This window comes from Frieseomelitta varia, unplaced genomic scaffold (genome assembly GCF_011392965.1).
Source record: "Frieseomelitta varia isolate USP_RPSP 00005682 unplaced genomic scaffold, Fvar_1.2 scaffold_514, whole genome shotgun sequence".
In the NCBI taxonomy this organism is placed as follows: domain Eukaryota; kingdom Metazoa; phylum Arthropoda; class Insecta; order Hymenoptera; family Apidae; genus Frieseomelitta; species Frieseomelitta varia.
Genome location: NW_025110273.1, coordinates 383,602 through 405,748, shown reverse-complemented (window position 1 = coordinate 405,748; position 22,147 = coordinate 383,602). Strand labels below are relative to the sequence as shown.

The following is a 22,147-nucleotide window of genomic DNA, read 5'->3' as shown; positions in this document are numbered from 1 at the left end:
TTAGTAAATTTAACGTAACTTGCTTCAGTCCAGTTTTCAGTCTGAACAAACGCAAAATTTCAGCCGTGGTTATTGAAATTAAATCACAGCCGTTAAACGACAGTCTGTTTTGCCGATATTCAGAAAACCATTTAATACCCTTCGCAATAGCCATTGTCGCGCTCTGCGAGATCTAATTCCGCAACGAGACACGTTAGTCCAAGGAATCTTGGTTTTGTTCAATTATCGATTACAAGACATCCGGTGGAGTGCGGTTGAAGAAAAACGAAGTAGCGGGCAGTGATAATTTTTCTTTTTTTTTTTTTTTTAACGCCGGTTACTTTACCTTCTAGACGTATCGGGACGACCTGTTTTCTCGGTGATTTGAATGCCGGCACGTACCATACCTTTCTGGCCGCGCCGCCGCTCTGCGCCGTGACAAGAGTGAAGCCTGATCGCTCGTCACGAGCAATTCCTGCCTATAAAAGTTGATTGTTTCTTGTTAACGTTGCGAATAATTGAAAAACGTTCGCCGTCGCGTTCGAGAAAATATATATATATATATATATATACACCGCGAACTTTGAGAGCTCGAGGATATTAGCAAGTTGCTATTGTAAAATCGAATTTCTCAGCGAAGATGAACGTATTAGACGTTACACATCTCACGCTCGAGGATTTCATTAAATTAAAAATATGAATTTCATGGAGCGTGAACGTACGAACTTTGGAGAAATTTTTATTTGAGGCTCTCTCAGTCGGCTAAAAACTGAAAGCAAGTTCCAAACGTTGCGTGAAATGTCATCGAAAGAAAGTCGATGTTATCAGCCCAGTTAGTACATCGTTCGTTCCTCCTCTGCTCGTAATGTAGCGTAAGGTGGTGGTGTTTGGAAAAGGACCCCGACCATCGGCAGATGTTCCATTCACCCTGCTGCCCGCTACGTAGGCCCCCTCGCAGGGCTATACAAAGTTACGGGTACATAACGGCGTCGTCACATACGAAGGAATCGATAGTATCGAAGAGAGCAGCTGCGTTTTTCTCTCGATCGTCCTTCAAGAAGCTTTTTTTTTCTCCTTTCTACGGGGATTCACCGAGATTTTTGTCTAACCGAGTTCTTTCAAAGAAACACCGTTTCCTCCCTCCGCCCTGCCGGTTGTAATTCAATATTCACAAGCTTTAATTTCGCTCTGGCTTTAGATTTTTATTTTACACGCGATACCTCGTTTCCAACGAATCAAGTGAAATTTTCTTCTTCAATTCGAGTTAGAGAAAGAATTGAAAATGGAACATTGTGACGGAGCTAAGCCGGAGATTAAGTTTAAAAAAGGGAAGAAAAAGCGAAGGAGACTGGTTGGCTGAATTTCTTGCGAAAGAGGGGCGACTCTGCGGAGCATCGTAGATCGGGAACCCCCTAAAAACAATATGGACGACTAACGAACGGCCATAAATTGCGCAATAGGAACAGGGTACGAGCCATTTAGGCGAATATCTGTAATGCCCATTACAATACAATGGGCCCCAGGCCCGCTGTCTCTTTCCCTTTTTCATCGGTTGGCTCCGCTCTATTCCCAAAAAACAATGGCGACTGGTGCTTCCTCGTCTCGCCGCACTGCCCTCGAACGCGTGTCGTTCGATCGGGGCTGCCGAAACGGGACCCAGAGGGCCCCGAGGCTACAATGAGAGGAGTCAAAACAAAAGCCAGATATACGGCCTCGAGACTCGAAGCCCGGCATACCTGGCCCGTGAATCTTTTTCGTGGTGCCACGACATTCTCTTTTGTCGAGGGTCAACTTCCCGGCTTTTTTAAACAGTCTTTTATTTTATTTTATTTTATTTCATTTTATTTTATTTTATTTTATTTTTTCTCTTTCTTAAGCATTCTGAACAATGAAAATCTTCGATTTTATCCGCCGTTCCTCGCGTCTTGTCTCCTCTCGTTACATTCGTTGCACATGATGGTATCATTACCGTGAACGTAAATTTCTTTCCACGTTCGCAGCAAATGGCGAAGAAAACGTGAACGTTTGCAATGAGTGTTCGTCTCTGTTTCATCGTGTGATAAACAGACGGACGAAAGTACTTCCGTGTGGGATGATTGCGTCGTAAAACGTAGGATCCAACGCATGCTGAAAACCTGAATTTGTCGGCAGAATCAGTTTCGAGATCCCGTGTCGTTTTTTTTTCTTTTTTTTTTTTTTTCTTTTAGAGGAGAAGCACTCGCGACACGAGCATTGCACGCACTTTCTTTTTTAACGAAAATCGGGACAATCCTGCGAAATTTATTCACCAGAAAGAAAAGAGAAAGAAAGAGATCGTTATTCGCAAAGAGATCGTATCTCTTTGTTTGCTTAAAGTAAAGTATCGGCGGAAGAGAGGAAATGTACGATTATGGTAGTTCTCTTTGGGAACGTACGGATGCAAGGAGCAAGTGAAACTCACGTGTTCTGAGGGCGTCGTAACTTCCATCGAGAACCGATGACACTTTCAGGGGACCATTTGCAGTGTGTGTGTTTCAAGCCAGGCGATCGAGATCGCGTTTAAATATACTCCACTCTCCGTTCTTCTTCCCGTTCCACGTCTTTCACTTCGATCTTTCCGCGTGCATTCAGCAGCGTGGCTTGCAGAGGATGATGAGGTAGGACAAGTGGTCGACAATGGCGCGGGGAAAATAGAAGGTCCTCTTCCGTGGTCTCTTTGGACCAGGCATCCGAGGCATACGTCCGTGTAACTTAAGTATTGAGTGTCGAAGCAGGTATATCGAATATCGGGGATACATCTACACGAGTCGCGAGCAGAATGCCATGGACGCGTATTTTCTGTCGTGAAGACCGTCTTCTCGAGAGCTCGTGAAACTTCTTTCATCTAGCACATACGCTACAAGGGTGATTCGCGTAACTTTCACGCTTGAAATAACTTTTAAACTTATGCGTCTAACGAAAAATTGTTTAATACAATTGGTTCACCAAAAATTATCCTCTATACAAATCTAGTTGAGCTTTTTAATCGAAAGAATCGTGTATTGACTTGTCAAATACAACGTGTCTTGATTCAAAAGATTCGATCGTAATTTTCCAATTTTTCCAAAATAATGTTCATTTCGAACGTTCAGCGATATTCTAGTACGCAAATCAATTTAATATTCCCAAGAGGGGCGAAGCTACGTAATATAACGTGAATCATAGTCGGCGACGTTTAAAAAATGAAAGCGAATTTATTTCGCGAAAATGTCGACGCAGTGTCGCAGCATGACGCCGAGGAATAACAGAAAGTTCGTTCTGATGTAGTTCAGCGAACAATAAATTTTACGGATGCGAGTCCGTTCTTGGGCTGTTTCATTTGTCACTTGTCAGAGAAACGCACCGAAACATCAAGATGCAATGTCGAAGAACGCGAATCGATCGTGTTAACAACCGTTCGAAAAGATTTTTGCCACGTGCACCATAAAATTGTATAAAAGAATAGAAGAGCAAACGCGATCGTCGATCGACTGCGTGATAAATTCCGAAGAACAAAATTTGCACTTCTCGATAAGAATAGACCTTACCTGTATTTGATGGTTTCGTGGATCAGTCAAGGCCGCGCAAGAAGAAACGAAAAAAAAAAAAAAAAATGAAATTATCTGTGAATTTTACAACTACGCTCGATAAAGTAAACCGACGATACTTAGTGGCAATACGTAATAATGGAAAAGGCAAATTTATGTGCGTGTACGGCACGCCGGGATACACAATGGGAATTCTACAGCAATTGTACGCCATTGCAGTGTTTGGCCACTCGAAAGGAAAGTCAGCACATGTAGCACGTGCATCGAAGATAGCGTTCGTGAACTGGTGAACGCTCCTGTTGAGCTGTAACAGTTCCTCGACGAGCAAATGCTACACGCGTTTCCTCCACGCCCCGTTCGCGCTGTCTCCCCTATGGATCGCTCGATCGAGTTCCATCCAGCTTCGTGTTATCGCAAAGATAGGCTTTGCTAAAAGCGAGCTACGTAGCTGAAATCTTCTTTTCCATATAAATTGAATACGAACCTTAAAAAGAATTTTTACCTTCTTCTGATCGGATTATCTTTTCGTCTCGCGATCCAGTACAGATACTTTGCGACTTCCTCTCTTTCGCGAACGTGAAATTCCGATCCGTGCGAATAACCTGCAGGAAATTGCCCAGCGATCATCGAGGACTGCCAAGTTCCGGCGAGTTGGGCCATATTTGACCGAGGAGGCAACATTCTCTAACCGGGTTCTGAATGTTGTTGCGTCGATCCGCAAGTGATCTCACAAATGAATTCTCCTGTTTGCTCGTTGTCTTTTCGTTTCAAAACTGGCGCGCGATCGTCTTGCTTAATCGCGAACTAACGGTGCTATCCATCATGCCCGGTAATTTCTCTTCTGTGCGTTAGAAATATGCGGTAGGTACGTACGTGCTTGGTTGCCTTCGGGAGGCAACCAAGTTGCTACTATTGCGCTCAAAACGACATGGAGAACGATGGTCTGGGATGAGTAACAGGATGAGTAACAGGCAAAAAGCACGGTGGCGCACGTGCAATCGGCGATCGTTCGATAGCATCCTTCAGCCAGCGCATTCACACTGGTATTTACGCGCGTCTATGCGCTACAACATTTATCATGCGCCGGTGACTATTGAACTCTTCATTCAGGACTTTCATTCATTGTTAGTCCGAGATTCGTATTTGCTCGGGCTGCGTTATCGCGCATTGTTACGCGATACACATTGCTCTTCTCTCTAAGTATCTCTACTAGACAGAAAAGTTTGTCTGTGGCTATTATAGACGAATTCTACACATTTCGATTTGATGTAAAGAACCTGCCGCAAAATTAATCTCGACCTTGAATTTCGAGGTTAACATTTTTTTTTTATTTTTGCATTGTATTCTACTTATCACGAAGGTTAAACTTCTCCGAGGAACCGTTATAGTTTTCTTGAAAAATGACAAAAGAAGTTAACACTGCGGACACGTGAGTTCTAACAGCGACTTTATGATTCTGGACACGTGGATGTCTATTTTACTTAATTTTCGTAGTAGGTTTCATTAACATTTCATTTATCATAGTTGCAGCATCAGCGTGAGTCCAAATAATCAAATGATAATACTAATTACTTACGTTATTCGAAATATAAACGTTACGTAATATAGACAACCACATGTCCAGAACCATAAAGTCGCTGTTAGAACGCACTCGTTAAACGATTAGAAAACTTTCTTGCCATTTGACAAGAGAACTCTTAGGTTGCGATCTATGGTTCCTTGGAAAAGTTTTACTTTCGTGATTACAAGAATACAATGGAAGAGAAACAAAAATTTTTTTTTGACCTTCAAAATTCAAAGTCAGAAATTCAAAGTTTTGCGACAGGTTCTTTACACGTATTTCCATCAAATCGAAGGTGTAGAAGTGAGCAAACTTTTCTTTCCATCCTGTACATTGTACAAATGCAGTTCATTGATTCGCTGCTTGAGAACATTTCTGTTCACAACTCGTCGAATTAAATGTTTAAAGTGCAAAGTTTCGTTGCAAGAAACTCGTTCCAAAGCTGATCAAAATAGCAAGATGGCAGTGGGTATTCTTCGCTTGACGAAACAACATGTTGGACAAAGAGGTACAGGAATGTTGACCATCGTTGACCATGGTTAGGCCAGGACACTCAGGGGAAAGTCCTGTGTGCGGTTTCTCGAAGAGTGAGAGGACGCCTATGAGAATTATTGGTCCTAGAAGAATCCCGTGAAAGGTCGAGCGGCGTCCTCCTGTCGAAATTCCACGGTGGTCGGGTTTATCCAGCAGGGATTATCCACCCGCTGCGAGCACGACGACAAGAGAGGGTTTGTTGCCGGGTATCGGCTCAGTGGGCGGTATTTCTAGCGCAGTGACTCGTGCGTTTCTGCAGCCGAGGCTCTTTCTCCGTAAGCATACGCTTACGTATATTATAAATACATAAATATACACACAATTGCTCGACGAACACACGTGCATGCGTGTGTGCACATGTATACGTACACGGCGTGTTCAAAAAGTTCCAAGACTGACGAAGTAATAAAAAATTGAATCGCGTTGATTAAGGGGTTTTTATTTCTTAGATTTCTCACGCATACATCCTTACTCTAGCCTGGTACTACATTTACAGAGTGCTTTGAATTTCTCTTGCGTTGCCGTTCTCTTTAATTGCCTCCTATGTCGCATCTATCTCCTCACAGTGGGTCCCTTTCGTTGGTAATTTAATTTTTAATAAGAAATAAAAAGGAGTTAGTAGGTGTCAGTTCTGGCGAGTACGGTGGGTGGTTAATAACAGTTACGTCTTTTTCGCCGAAGAGTCTGTGACGATGTTTGACAAATGTGAATGTGCGTTGTTGTGGAAGTAAAGTTCTATCCGTTACTCGATAGTAGGACATTGTATCTGAGGACAGATTCAACATTCGTCGCGGTGTAGCTTATCAAAAATCGTTCTTCTCTTTTGTCGTTTTCAAGTGACTGACGATCTTCTTTGAGAAATTACAGCACGACTTAGACGATCATGTGTTTTTCACATCATTCCACTTTTAAAGCAAATTCTAATTGCAGTTCACACTTCTAATCGCGACAGTGAATAAAATCAAACAATTTATAACTACGCAGTACTAAAGAACAAATGAATATTGCTAAACGAAACAATTCTAGCACTAAGATTTAGGGTTTAGATGATCATAGCGCTGTAGTTTTATAGATGGAGCTACTGGAATGTCCATAAAAAAAAAATCAGTCTTGGAACTTTTTGAACGTACCGTGTATACACATAGATATACGTACAGATATGTTTCTACACACATAATATACGCAAACGACCGTGCACGCGCGGCACACGCAGGACCTGAATTCACGTAATTGTGATTAATGGACCCGCTAATGCGAGCTAGCCGGCTCGAGTCGTTGCGCCGGCAACGACGACGAACGATTTCCAAGTCGCGTCGACGTGATTCCGAAATAATCGCACGGAAGCAATAAAGAGGCAAGCAAGCGGCTTGTTTGGCAAGCGACGTTCGAGAGAAAACATATTAGACGCGTTATTGCGGTATGGTAAATTATTTACACCCTGTTTCATGGAGTGTGCGATTTGCCGTATGCATGTACGCACAGGGTGGAAAGAAAAGTTTGCCCATGAATTCCACATCTTCGATTTGATGGAAATGCATAAATGATGGAAATATATAAAAAACCTGTCGCAAAATTGATCTTCACCTTAAAACTGAAGGCGCAATCTAATGAAAAATGGCAGAATAGTTCCTCAATCATTTAACATTGCGGACGCCTGCGTTCTAACAGCGACTTTATGGTTCTGGATCAACATTATTTCGAATAATGTTAACAGTTAGTTGTATCACTTGATTACTTAGACTCACACTGAATCACACTTAGACTACAAATATGATAAATCAAATGTTAGTGAAATTTACGTAAAATAGACATTCACGCGTCCAGAATCATAAAGTCGCTGTTAGAACTCACGTATCCGTAGTGTTAACTTTTCTTGTCATTTTTCAAGGAAACTATGATGGTTCCTCAAAAAAGTTTAACCTTCGTGATAAGTAGAACACAATGCAAAAATAAAAAAAAAATTTTTAACCTTGAAAGGTTCACATCTGTTTGCCAATTTATTATACATTGTACAGATTCTTTACGTGTATCTTCAACGAATCGAAGGAGTAGAATTCGTCTATGATAGCCACAGACAAACTTTTCTTTCCACCCTGTACGTCGTACGATAGGGTCGAAACGCATGTTCGTTGGAAGAGTGACGCTTGGAAAAATCGGATCCCGGAGGGATCGCGATTAACTTTTCGTTCAGTTGCATCTCACGACGAGACGCGAGCGAGTGCTCGAACCGTCCTTTCCACACTTCGCGATCGCGCTGTCAAGATCGTCGCCGGTGCTGGTCGAGTATCGTCTCCCACACACCGGCTACGAAATTTACGTGTCTACCGACTCTGTCGGCGCAACCGATTGACGCGTCCGATAAATCTGAAAGACGATTTGTTTTCCTGTCAGTGACACGGCGAAACCCACGTGGTAGGCGTTTGAATTGTCGAGATCCATCCTTTTCTCTTTTTTTTTTTTTTTTTTTACCCGATAAACGTCTCGTTCCTTCGTGTCCCGAATCCACCGTTTTGACATTGAAACTACCAAAAGTGGTCAAAATGACTAGTTAATAACTTGTCATAGAAATTTTACAAATTCTTCACAATGCACTTTAAGAGGCCTGAATGATTTTTAGTGAAATATATTTTACTAAAAATAAATTTCTTCCTGCTCCTTGCACCTTGATTTCTCTACTGCAAATTTTACACTTTGGTTGCCGGTTCTAACGTTGTAGAAGACTTTACGAGAGATGATCACTTTGTAAAATTACATAGGCTCTACTTTCAATTTCTTTCCCCCTCCCAACTCGAATAATTTCGAAATTCTCTCTAATTAGATATCAAATCAAGCGGTATCGACATTTTCGTCGAAATGATACTTCGCCGGGTGGGGAATTCCGCTTCTCACTGAGGTGGTAACACACGTCCGTAGGATATCGGCGTGGGAGTATATCCTGAGTACGGTACATCGAAGCTTAGGCACGTCCGACTCACGGAGAACAAAATCGCTGGCCGAGCACTTCGTAATCTTCCGTATATTCTGCGTTTGCACGCGGAGAGGATGAGAGCGAGGCAATCGCAATCGCATCGGACAAGACACACGATGCTCATTTGCATCGCGATGGAGACAATTTCGTAGCGAGTGTTGGGTTACGTTGGTGGATTGCAAGAGGACGCTGTCCTTCCAAATCACATGTGTCATAACAGGACACCGCAGTTCGAACGCGTATAACAGAACTTCTTCCCCGTAATTTAACAAGGTTTAACACGTTAGATCGAGAATCGAGTGAGCTTCCTGCTCTGAATTCTCTGAAGCATCAGATTAACAGTACATGCGCTTATAATTAATCTACTCGCCTTTATACTACAATTGAGATTCTTTTCTAATTTTTAATTTTTAGTCTAAAGGTTTTAGCAACTGCGACAGTAATCATTTGTCATTGAATAAATTCGAGCAACAGAATAATCTGAGATGCTGTAGTGTAGAATTATCAAGCTGACATGTGTCAAATAAGAAGAACCGAAATAATTATTTGTTTAGAATACTTTTCTAGTCGCCTAGGTTCGATTTGGTTTTCACTCTGTTTTCTAAAGTTTTTATGTCATACAAGCATATCTGTGATGTTTTTAGATACATTTGTAAATTAATTAATTTTTACAAAATTTTTGTAAATTATTTGTAAAATCCTACGTAACTGACCGAAGAAAAGCGTCACCCAGACCTCTTGCGATGGAATGCCACGCATTTTGAGAATTTTTTTGTCCCAAAATTGCAATATTTTCTCAGTTTTAAGTATATTTAAGTATAACCAGACAAAATTGCATATAATAATAAATTTATTACTTCTCGGTAATTTCTATCCAGTGATATCGTACCGACGAATTTAAAAGGAAAGCGACGAATTATTGTATACGGTTTGGTCACTCGTTATGGTCCGCAATCAGTTGCCAGCGCCGGTCTCTCGCATCGTTGTTCTTTCCTCTTCATTTATCAACTGATCTCGTGTGCGTAAGAATAACGAACAGTGAGATCCCAGTGAAAACGCGGTTTTCATTGAATAAATGATTCGGGTCATCGATAATAAACTGGCACTGGATTAGCTTTCCTGAGGCTGAGGCGCACCAGCGTTGAAATTCACTGTGGTTACTCGCAGCCGCGTCTCGGTGCTCTGATTTGTTAGAAGTGAGATCGCCGGGGTCGGCAGCGAGTCTTAATGGGTCATCATTTATCGGGTTCCATATTTCGCGTTGCTTTGGCCGTCGACGGTCATCGTTAATTTATCGGAGGTGAGGTAACGAAGCACCTGTGCGCTCGGATTATAAACGTATCTCGACTTGTATACGCGAAACTTACGCACATAGCCGTATCATCGTTGTGAATAAGGATAAACAGCGTCTCAGCCATGATTATTTTTTTCCACAACTTTTTTATTCGACGATAACGTTTTTTGTTTTTTTTTTTTTTTTCGTAGCGTAGTGAAAATATCGGATTATTTTCAGTTACCGTGGCAAGAAAGTTTGGCTGCACGGTATAATTTGTAGAAATCGTCATGATGATAGATTTTCATCTAAATTCGTTTGATTTACGACCGTTTGTAAAACACTTGTTATTAATTCAACATTGAATAATTCGGCTGGAGGAAAAACGAAAAAATACGCGCGCGTGTGTGTGTGTTGTCGCGTGACGCGGCAACGTTTGCAAAGTCATCATGTCGATTAACCGTGGAATAATTTTCAGAAATTACTGGATAACGGGTTAATGATTTATCGTCACTTTGCGCCGTTATTACACATTTTCAATTTGGTCGTTCATCTGCCGTGTCAACCATGCTATCATAAATCAGTTGACGTTACTTTAAACCAATTTGCCAACATCGTACGTTTCATTAATACCTTTATCAAACTTAATGCTAACGGGAGTAGATTAGAGTGAAATGTAAATTTATCAATAAAAAAAAAAAGAAACCATTTGATAATATAAAATTTCGAAATTGTTCTTTCTTTTTTTTAATCTACTCATTCGCTGACACGCACAGTCAAGTGTTCGAACGATGAATGAAATTTCTTTAGATGACTGAAGAACACCGTGCATGTATAGCCTTGGCAGATTTTCTTGTCAGGCTCGTTCATTCATGCAGCCCGCAGTGAATCAACTGGGTTGAATAGTATCGATGACGCAAAGGTTCGAATGTTCGTCCATTCGCGAGGCGAATCTCGTTTCACCGTGGAACGCGAGGTGTTCGTTCGTTCGTTCGGCTAGTTGCGAGAACTAGTCTGAGAAACTTTTCTCATTTCGTATCGCGTGTCTGTTCCGGGAACGCTTACTAATTGCGATACCGAGCGACATCCGCGCGGCTTCCAACGCTCGAAAACTCGATTCCCCTCCCTTTCTCTCTTTCTCACTCGTTATTACCTCGCGTCGGCGTAAATTTCCGATGCTCGTTTAGCAACATAGTTCTAGAACACTCGCGTTTAACATTTTGCAGACGTTACACTTCTTCCGTAATTCGACGTCTTTCCAGTGGCGGCGATCGCGAATAAAATTTGGAACTTCGAAATTTATAATATATAATTACATGTATAATTATAATATTTTGAATTTCGAAATTTATAATATTTAAAATATTGTGAACTTCGAAATTTATGATATTCTATAAATTTATAATATTTTATAATATTTATAATATTTTCAACTTTGAAATTTATGATATTCTATAAATTTATAATATTTTATAGTATTTATAATATTTTGAACTTTGAAATTTATGATATTCTATAAATTTATAATATTTTATAATATTTATAATATTTTGAACTTCGAAATTTATAATATTCTATAAATTTATAATATTTTATAACATTTATAATATTTTGAACTTCGAAATTTATAATATTCTGTAATTTATAATATTTTATAATATTTATAATATTTTGAACTTCGAAATTTATAATATTTTATAATATTTATAATATTTTCAACTTCGAAATTTATAATATAATATAATGCATAATAGCTTGGGTCATTTTGGGGCATTTATTTGAAGAACTCGAATAAACTTCACATCTGATAGGAAAATTGGAGAGCAATAGCCAATCCAGTTTGTGTGTCTGAAAGATCTTGATATTCCGAAGCAGCTGCAAATGTTGGGTCGCGAGTAGTAAAAGTAAACCTTCCACTCAGAGGGTGATATCTCCCGCCTGAAGGACTCTTTCAGGACGAAGGATCGTTCACACCGTCGTCGTCGCGATACCGACGGAGGAAAATCGGCCGGTAAATCAAGCCGGTATCGCTGTGTTGATACGCGCGCACGTTGCAACCGATTACGTAATCCGCGAGGTCGTGACTCGCACTACCCACCTCCATTAATGTACACATTCTACTAGGTGTACTTGCTGAAACGTGTACTGCAAATATGTGCATAAATTTAAATCGAATCTGCCAAACGATTCGAATGTTGACTTTCGTGTATAAAACACGTACTTTAATATTCTTCGAGTAACGCGAACTTGAACTGATGTTGCATTCGTGTCAAAACGATATTCGAATGGTTATCGGTCGCTAGTGACGATCTGACTCATCGATCAATTTTCATACAAAATGTATACCTCAATACGTGTGAAAATACTTTAATATTTATAAGTTGTATAGATATAAACGTATAAATAATATTTATAATAATATAAATAATATTTATAAATATATATATATATATATAAATATTATAGGTTGTACAGATATAAAATACTAATTATTTATAAGTTGTGTAGATATATTTTATTTTTGTCAAAGTGATGTCCGAATAATTATCGTTAAACAAAGAACGATCTAATTCGTGGCCAGGAAGACGAACGGAAAGCGGCATTATGCTTTGGTGTATAATTTTGGTTCCTAGAATAGCATTAAGAGCAGGCTTGCTTCGCTTCTGATTTATACGTAGGTGGTTCGGGTCGAGTTGGCGAGCCTCGGAAAGCCAAGACTTGCCGTAGCGAGGAATCGTCGCCCACGCTGATTGGCAGTACATCCCTCCTTGTCGAAGTTGGCTCTTCAAGAGGAAACAGAATACACGCGAAAGAGAGGAATGCATGGCTTCTCTTTGCCTCGTTCTTCGAGAGAACTCGAGATAACATACGCTGCCGCGGCATTGACATCGCCATTACTTCCACAATGCAACGACACACGAGATTGAATTCTAGATTTCAATTAGCTACGTCCTATTGGCGAGGAATACCTCTCGAAGCGTTTCACGGTTACCTGGAAAACCTAATGCGATAAGAATGTCTCCGCCGTATTGGCGATTCAAAGGCAATAAAATAACGCGACCGCTGAAAAGATCTCGTTATTTCGGCTAGGAGACGAATTCTAATAGGTCGATTTCGAATATTTCACTTTGAACTTTCTTTTCTATTTATTTCGAGTTACGATAGTTTTAGTTACACTCGTAATGTGAATTATTAGGTTTCGATTTAAAAGAAAGAGCTGGAATTTTCAATTTTCAACTCTTCAAACTCTTCAAAATCAATAAATACAAGTTAATTGTAATACTTGCATCTGACATGAACGTTCAACACGTTTACCGAAGACTGAGAAGAAAATCGTAGAGCGAAGAGTTAGTAAATCAACCATGTTAATTTCAAGTCAATACCAGATAGCTGAATATGCAACACAAGGGTAGAGACCCGAAGCAAAATTGCAGGGATTCATTCACACGGACGAACCACTGTAGCGTGATGGCACGCACCAGCGGACAATCAACTCGTATCTCTGATTGCACGCCGTACGTTTATTATCGCGTTATCCTGTGCCAGTGAAATTCCGTGTAATCGTTCATTCATGCTGCGATGATAATCGGTCCGGCGTCCATTAACGAAGCCGTTGGAGGCCGTCTGCTTCGGAACGACCAAGAGAAACTGAAAAATGAAAAGTTAAACAACTTTGAGAGATTTTGCGAAAAACTTCGACGACCAGGGATTTTTAGCTAAAATTCGTAAACTCGTGCTGCGCAAAATTCTCGCGCTTGACGGATGACGTAAGAGAGTTTCGCTCGTTCCCTTTTTTGCCATCGCGACAATTTGCACGGCGGTTTGTTTCATTATTAGCACGGGCGCGAATTAATTTTCGCGGGCAAGCAGGAAGGAAGGCGTAATTCAACAGTGGCTTTCTACTGGCGATGCAATTTACTCTGGAATTGAAATAATTAAAGCCATTCCTCCCCCCCCCCCCTCCCCTCCCCCCTGGCTCGGGAGCGGATGATTGTGCGAGTGTATTTTCAGCCGGAGGAGGAAATGCTTGGCTAGTTACGGCATCGCCGCCGACATTCTGAATTTCGTTTTCGTTCCCGGGTGAGTCCTCGGCGATTAGTCCCCGGTGGATTAGGATTCGTTAGACCGAAATTAGTGTCATTTCCCACCGAGTTATTGCAAATTAGTTCTTCACTTTCTCCCTCACGAACTTTTGCCGTTACAATTTCTTCCTTCTCTTTTCTGTTCTGTTCTGCCTCCGAAATTCGTTTCGTTCGAAGAGAGAAACCACGAGAAGCTTCGAATTAACATAATGATTGGTGGACGGAAATCCCGAGGAATCACACTAAAGACACTCGTCCTGTATGAGAAACGGTGACACGGCGGTGCGGCGTTAGGGGCGTTAGTGCGTGTGCGAGGTGTACACGCGAGTACGTCAACGACAGTGAAACGGAGTCGCGAACCGACAGAGGAAACGGAGGATTTGTCACGAAGGCAGTTTGGTTTAACTGATCTCATCCGTCTTGTCGCGGACGTGGCGACGATCTGGTACTTGTCTTCTCGTCGTTGTTTCGACGTGAACCGAGCAGCGTCGCCGCTTCATTGTGTGCTGCGATGACTCCGTCTCTCCGCCTCTTCCTCGTCCTTCACCGAGCGAATTGAATCGTCTCGCCGATCCCAATTGGTCAATGATCCCGGACTTTTAATTAACCCGAATGTGTTCAACGCTTATGAGTTGTTGATTTGAAATACACGTCGTAACGTTCAAGAGAATAGCATCGTTGCGATGTGATTACGATTTGTGAAGCAATAAATAAATATGTAATTCGTAAGCTAGAGCTTGTATGGAGTTTAGAGCGTGTACTGGAGTTTAACCCCTTACGCTTTAATTCGTCGTTTTCTTTTTCTTTTGAACTCGTCGGTATGATATCACTGGATAGAAATTATTCACAAGTAATAAATTTATTATTTGTTTTGCCTATTTTGTTTTACTTAAATATACTTAAAACTGAGAAAATATTACAATTTTGGAGGTTAATTACTTGCGCCGGCAACTGATTGCGGACCATAACGAGTGACCGAATCGTATACAATTTAATTCGTCGCTTTCTTTTTCTTTTGAACTCGTCGATATGATATCACTGGATAGAAATTATTGACAAGTAATAAATTTATTATTTGCTTTGCCTATTTTGTTTTACTTAAATATACTTAAAACTGAGAAAATATTACAATTTTGGAGGTTAACCACTTGCGCTGGCAACTGATTGCGGACCATAACGAGTGACCAAACCGTATACAATTTAATTCGTCGCTTTCTTTTTCTTTTGAACTCGTCGGTATGATATCACTGGATAGAAATTATTGACAAGTAATAAATTTATTATTTGTTTTGCCTATTTTGTTTTACTTAAATATACTTAAAACTGAGGAAATATTACAATTTTGGAGGTTAACCACTTGCGCTGGCAACTGATTGCGGACCATAACGAGTGACCGAACCGTATACAATGATTCGTCGCTTTCTTTTTCTTTTGAACTCGTCGGTATGATATCACTCGAAATAGAAATTATTAAGAAATAATGAACTTATCATTTGTTTTACTTATGTTATATTTAATTATACTTAAAACTGAGAAAATGTTGCAATTTGGGACCAAAAATTCTCGACGTGCGTGGCATTCCAGCGCAAGAGATTAATGTCTTAGAATTGGTTTTAGGAAAATAGGCAGTTTGGTTCAAATACGCGGCGAAACCTTGCGAATTCCGAGTGCACGCGCGTGTCACGTATGTCACGGCGCGTGGTGTTGTGCGTGGTGGATGTGCCTAACTCGAGAAATGTATGCCATTAAGATGACATTTACAAACGTTGGACTTTCTGCGTCCCACGCGGCGCCATAAGCAGCCCCGATCGTTACGTCACGAGTTTTATATTCCCTTAATACGTTCCTTTTTCTCTTTACTTTTCTCTTCTCAGACGCGAACGTCTGTTAATCACAAGCGTCCCGCAGATCGATAAATTCCTACGTTTGAACGAAAATGTTACGAATTTGTCATCGGACGTACGGAAACGCAAAATTCTTCAAACTTGACTCTTTTCGCAACGAATAATGGGGAGAACGCGAGAACCCATATGTAGCTGCTGATAAAGCATAAACGCATCGACTCACGGTGTGCTCGACGTGTTGTTTTCCTCTCTTTTCTACGTGTGTTGAACAGTTATGTATTTGCTACGTTAGTACGAATGCGCGCGCGCGCATTAGTTGGTCCGGTGTATTTTATGCTCGCGCGGTGCACGTTAATCGACTTTTGAACACACGTTTTCCGAGCGTGTGATTTAGCACGAATGTTACTCGAGGTTCGACATTAATGGTTCCGACGAAAAGGAATACATTAAAGCTTAAGATATACAAATGCATGCAGGGGTAGAATATCGGTGCAACTCCTTGCACAACAAGCAACGCTCGAGGTGCTTAACTACGCTAACAAGAGCTGAGTAATTGTATCGGTTCCTCTACTCTTTGCTTTGTCCGTGATTTTTATCATCTTTCTTCTCCGTCGATCGATCTATTTCTCTTTAGTTATTGGAAGAAGAAGCGTTACGCTAAATCCGAATTTAGCGGTTCGTTTTTCGACAAGAGTGATTCTCACAGAACGCACGACAGAAAGAACGATATATATACGAACACTTACGTGCACTTATGTACATTTACGTTGCGGGATGAAATAAATAGGCATCCCGGAAAGGAAGAATTCCCAAAATGGGAATTCGCAGATGCGGAGTTTAAATCAAATGCAATTGGTCGCCACGTAAAGCCACTTCCGTGCCGACTTTTTTTCTTTTTTTTTTTTCTTTTCTTCATCGACTTTAGAATTGTATTAGACAAAGCTCTGTGTCGTTCATTTGGCCGCGACTCACCGTTGTCGTGCACGTGCAAGAGTTTAACTCGTGCGAAATTATTCAACGTGAACGATTATTCCGGCAATGGTCTCGAAAGCAGGATGCGCGCCGGGTGGTTTGTGCCGATTCCCCTTTCTCTAGTACAGTTTGGCCGCGTTTACACCCGGAGGTGGTAAGATCCCCCTGATATTTTCGCTCCCTTAAAGGCTCCCTTCTTCTCCTTCGCTCTCTCGTTCTATCCCTATCTCGCCATATTCTTCAACGAGGGATACACGAAAGTTCACTTTGCACCGCGTGTCAAAGATTCGCGGTAACCCGCCGCCTTCGGCCGTTCCCCGACCGGGCTTTAATTGCTTACACGATAAACGGACGTCAAGGAAAGTCGTACACATTCGACGAACATTCCACCCTTTCTCGGGACAAAAAAAAAAAAAAAAAAAAACAATTGTTGACTTTCTTCGTTGACTTTCCAGTAGGATGAAAATTCCTTCGATCGTACACTTTTAATAGACACCCTTTTGACAAAAGAAAAAGAAAAAAAAAAAATTGTCGACTTTCTTCGTTCCTTCCAGCAGGACGAAAATTCCTTCGCCGAGCTTTTCTCACCGAAAAGTAGTTGAAACACATCCGGATCGAAACGAAGAGTTGGAATCGTTGCTTCGGCGATTCGAAGATCGGTATTACGGATACACGTATTCTTTATTATTTCTAATACTAATTCATCGTTGTATCTCTATACAATATCAGTCACGATACTCTTACTTGATTCTAAAAGATGACCGATCTCTCGATACGTTTTTTTCTTTTTCTCGGTGAAAAATGACTAATTGTCGTACGTCAATAAATCGAAAGAGGATTAATCGTAGAATAAAAAAATTACTGGAAATATGCCTAAGCGTCTGCGATATATTATTGAATTTAAGGGCTACTTAACAAAATATTTATTATCGTTTATGTTAACAATTTTCAGGTTCAAATATTGTAGTTCTTCAAATGTCCGAATATTTTTGCCACATTTTGTTACATTTCGACATAGTTTAGTTTATTGTTTGATATTAAGAAAAGTATGTGCAATAAATAAATAAAATTTATGTTACGATAAACTATAATAAATGTTCTACTATTATTATTAAAAAATTAATCCAAATTTACTATTATAAACAATCGAAATCCTCAACAATATTTTGAAAAGCATGACGTCCGAATATTAATAAGAGTCACTGTACGTAGAAAATGAAAAATGTGTTTTCGTCAGTAAAGCGGTGCCGTACCGGTATTTTTACCGTTGTGGACATTAAATACCGATAAAATACGTATGAAAATACCGGTATGATCGTCTTATACCTGATTTCCTAAATAGTGATTATATTACGATAATATGGGAGCAAATACCGGTATGACACCTAAACCTTAAAATATTTCATTTTTCAGTCTCTGATCTCACCAGAGGGAGATAGATTTGGAAATAATCGGTCACTTTTCTTATTGTTTCAGGTTTTGTGTCGTGTTCGCCGAGTCCCTGCAAGAACGGAGGAGTCTGTGTGTCGTCGCCGCGCGGCGAGTCGCATTGCAAGTGAGTGCACAATGTTCCCTCGTTCTTTCGTCGCCGAAAATTACACGTTGGCCGCGCTGCTTTACGAATCGGGCGTCGTTTAACGTGCTTGTCAGGGAATGACGCGGGTTCGATTGTTCCGCAAGCGACAAACCAAGCTCTGTTCCAAGCTTATCTTCCTCCCTCTCCTCGTACACTTTTGATAACGATCGACGATCAAAGAGAGAAGGAGCAAGTGGAGAAATGTAAGATAGAAGTGAAGTGTAAGATAGAGAAGGCCGAGTCGAGAGAACCGGACGTTCCTCCGCCTCCCACGCGAAAAGGGAACGTATAGGGGAAAGAGAGGCAACGTTCAAGGAAGATGAACTTCGCACTCGATACTTTTGTTTCCCCGAATCTCATCGATTTTGTACCGCGACGACGCGAATTTGTAAATTTTCACTTGTATTTCACCCAATCAAGTGAACTTCGACGCGCTACTATTATTATTTTAACAATGAAAACATATGTATTTATAAATAGTAAACATATAACAATAGTAAACATATAACATTAGAAAAAGATAATTATTAACAAACAGTAATATTTGTAAGTGTATTATTAACATAATTATTAACATTTTATGAGCCTGTTTGCTCTAAACCAAATTATTTATGTCGTATGAGAATCATCGAATTCGACATCGGTTCTTATTAATTAATAAAATTAAATAGGCATATATATTTTTTGGGCAAACTTTCTGAGATTTAGAAAAGCTTCGGAAGATAGAGCTTCTTCCAAAAATTTATCAAGTCAGCATCTTTTAAAAAATTATGGGAAATTGATCGTGACGACATATTGACTAAATTCTGAAAATAGCTGAGCTAACTATAATATTTTTCCATCTTGTATTAGTTTTTTCACTTATTATCAAAATCAAAATTTGCGCAATGTATGATGAACATGATAGAACAAGCATAGCTTACTTTAGTAGTCAGTGTCTCTTTTTCCTCGTTTTCGAGAAAACGACGCAAGCTCGCGTTCGACCGTGTACGATTTGATGAAAACGAAATAACGCTCGGGCTTGCATCAATACTACGTAATATCGAGAGAATAGCATGAGACGGTACAAAATGAGATGTACCGAGATGAGTCTCGATCCGGTAATAGCGGTAATAGTCGTCAGTCGTGACCCGGCAACGCATGTAAATTGCCTTTATCAAGCTCTCGTAGGTTTCATCTTTGTATCAGTCGGTTCGATGTCTTCGATGCCTGAACGCGTAGTCCTCTCGCGACTATGCAAATGAATACTTGGAATTTTAGGAATTTGTAACATCGAGCGAGCTTTAAATTCGACAGAATGTGCCTGTTTTTAATGTATAGAGGTAGAGAACGCTTGCAAGTATTCGCAGAATATACATGTAACTGACCACATACAGTGAGCAACGGAAGTATTCGAACGACATGATAGAAAATAATTGATTATACAAAAATTGTATAATAAATTGCAATTTATTGAAACAATTGTTTTTTTTTTTTTTTTAGGAGACTTGAAAGAAATAACATAACGAGTAAAGATTCTTTAAAACAAAATATCCTAGTTGGGCGTCGCTCTATGGATTCAAGTGTTACGAAAAAGTTAGTCAATAGTATAGAAAATCGTCTTCGATCGAGGTGATTAAAGCCAATGGTGGCCCAACTGGATATTAAAATGCAATATAATCACACATGTTGCATTCTATCATGACTATTAAAATTGCGTTCGTATACTTTTGTTATGCCTTATATGTACTTATCCGTGAAAAACGTTATGTAATTTGTTTACTTAATTACTTTTTCTCTAACTTACAATTTGGAAAATGTGTATACAATAGTATAAAAAACTAAATTTGTTTCAATAAATTGCAATTTATTATACAATTTTTGTATAATCAATTATTTTCTATCATGCCGTTCGAATACTTTCGTTGCTCACTGAACATACTACACAGTTTCGTACACGGAGTTCTATTCTCCCACTGCTACCGAAGCTCCCGCATGAAATGACCATAATCCAATACAATAACAAATTTGGCTAGTGCCACTTGACAATACGGTGAATTAAAACTGCCGCTAACGGACGGAGGATTCTGCACAATGGGGCGGAAACCACCCCTTGGGCGATCACGTTCGCTCGTATGTACGCGCGTATCCATATGTGCACACGTGTGTCTCTGCGCGCTGTCCACGCGGATATTATTCACTTGCACAGCTACATGTTTACGCGGACGCGGCGTTACACGTGCGCGTAGACAGGTCACGTGTGCTGGCACGTGACCCCCATAGATTTTCCATTTGAAGGGAATGTCTCCCGTTATGGAAAAGGGTTCGTTTGAGCAGAAAAACAATATTGTTTTTCCATTCCGGTATTTTTCACAACAGAGGGCAGTTTCTTTGATATTTTTCAAAGATACTTTTCTTTTTTCAGAGCTTGTCGAGTTTCTTCCCTCGCAAGGAATGAAACAAATGGAACTTTCAGACAGTGCAGACTTTTCGCTACAGCGCGTTGCCACAGCACGAAATTGCACATTTCCGTTCTCTTTCAATGTCACAAATCTCCTCGCAGGAGATCCTTCCATTGGTGCGCGCAGCTCGGGCTTCTAAGCGCTCGGGCGCATTGCGAATTGATGCGTGCCATTAGCGGCAATCTTTGCATCATCTGTCCTGTCCGGAAGTGTTCCAACGTTTGCTCCGAAGCGTGGTTTCTGACGCGCGTTCGATCGAACGATGCAGATGGATCGCGACTATATTTCCTACCCCGGTGCTTCGCGTAAAAGTCCGATCGACTCTGCGTGATATTACTTAGTTGGAATATATATAAGAGGGCCGTTCCGCTTTGTGCCGAGATAAATCGCATAGTCGAAGCTCGAGGCCTTTGTTCTACGAAGTGAATGGACCCCGAGGAGACACGACACGATCGACAGAGGATGACGAAGGTTGCCGCGCGCTGTCAAAATACCCGTCCTTTTTCTTCGCGAGTATATCCTCACAGAGACCGCGCCATTCCACATTATCGTATAACTGAAAGAGGCATCTCTCGTTCTCCTCTCTCGGCCGTGCGTGCACACGCACGAACCACGCGAAGCCGGACGACAATGCACGCGTGTGCACGTACAATTTACTCGCGGCCATTTATTCCGGTACACGACGGTTCTATCACCAGCGTCGATCGCGGGCTACCGGCCCGCGTATACTTTGACTTTTTCTCACTTTTACGTCTAGGAGATCGGTACGCATTAATGGGCACGCAGCAACGATCCGAGGCACATGCAGCTAGGTCTAATTTATTTTCCAATTACCCCGGGCTGCTTGCACCGCCATTTTCGTACTTGTCGTCGAGCTTGCCCGTCGAACAAATCTCGAGTCGAACGATTAGAACGCAGCGGCACCGGTGAATCGGATCGGCCTCGCATCGAGAGGCAGACAGACGTTCGTACGCAGACGCTCGCGTTTCTCTCTCTCTCGCTCTCTCTCTTTCTATTTGCATTACCGATCACCTAGATATTGAGCACCCCTGGACGAATAACTCCGTGCCCGCGGGGCCTTGGATCGTGCGCGCTCGGCCGTGATCGGAGATCCTCGCCGAGACACAGAGGGGGGCGAATTGAGCCCCAGGAGCGAGAGAACGCGCGTGGAAGGAAGAAAGGCAATAGAGCCTAGTGGGTACGAGACCGAGAGAGAGAGAGAGAGAGAGAGAGAGAGAGAGAGAGAGAGAGAGAGAAGGGCTGGTCGAATGGAACGAAAGAGAAGGAGGGGACACTGTCTGAACGTGAGCGCGCGTTCCCACGCCCGCCGCGCATGCGCCGAGTATCCTGGCCCCTCGTGGACCCCTCGGGG

The 22,147-nt window shown here is 41.2% G+C and overlaps 1 protein-coding gene across 1 annotated transcript in view; it reads left to right on the top strand.

Annotated features, from left to right (window-relative positions):
- Positions 1-22,147, top strand: part of LOC122533264 (neurogenic locus Notch protein) — a 261,439-nt gene that overhangs the window by 16,396 nt on the left and 222,896 nt on the right. Inside the window, exon 2 of the mRNA XM_043662819.1 lies at positions 18,235-18,313. Coding sequence (XP_043518754.1) covers positions 18,235-18,313 — 79 coding nt within the window. The remainder of the gene's footprint in view (positions 1-18,234; positions 18,314-22,147) is intronic.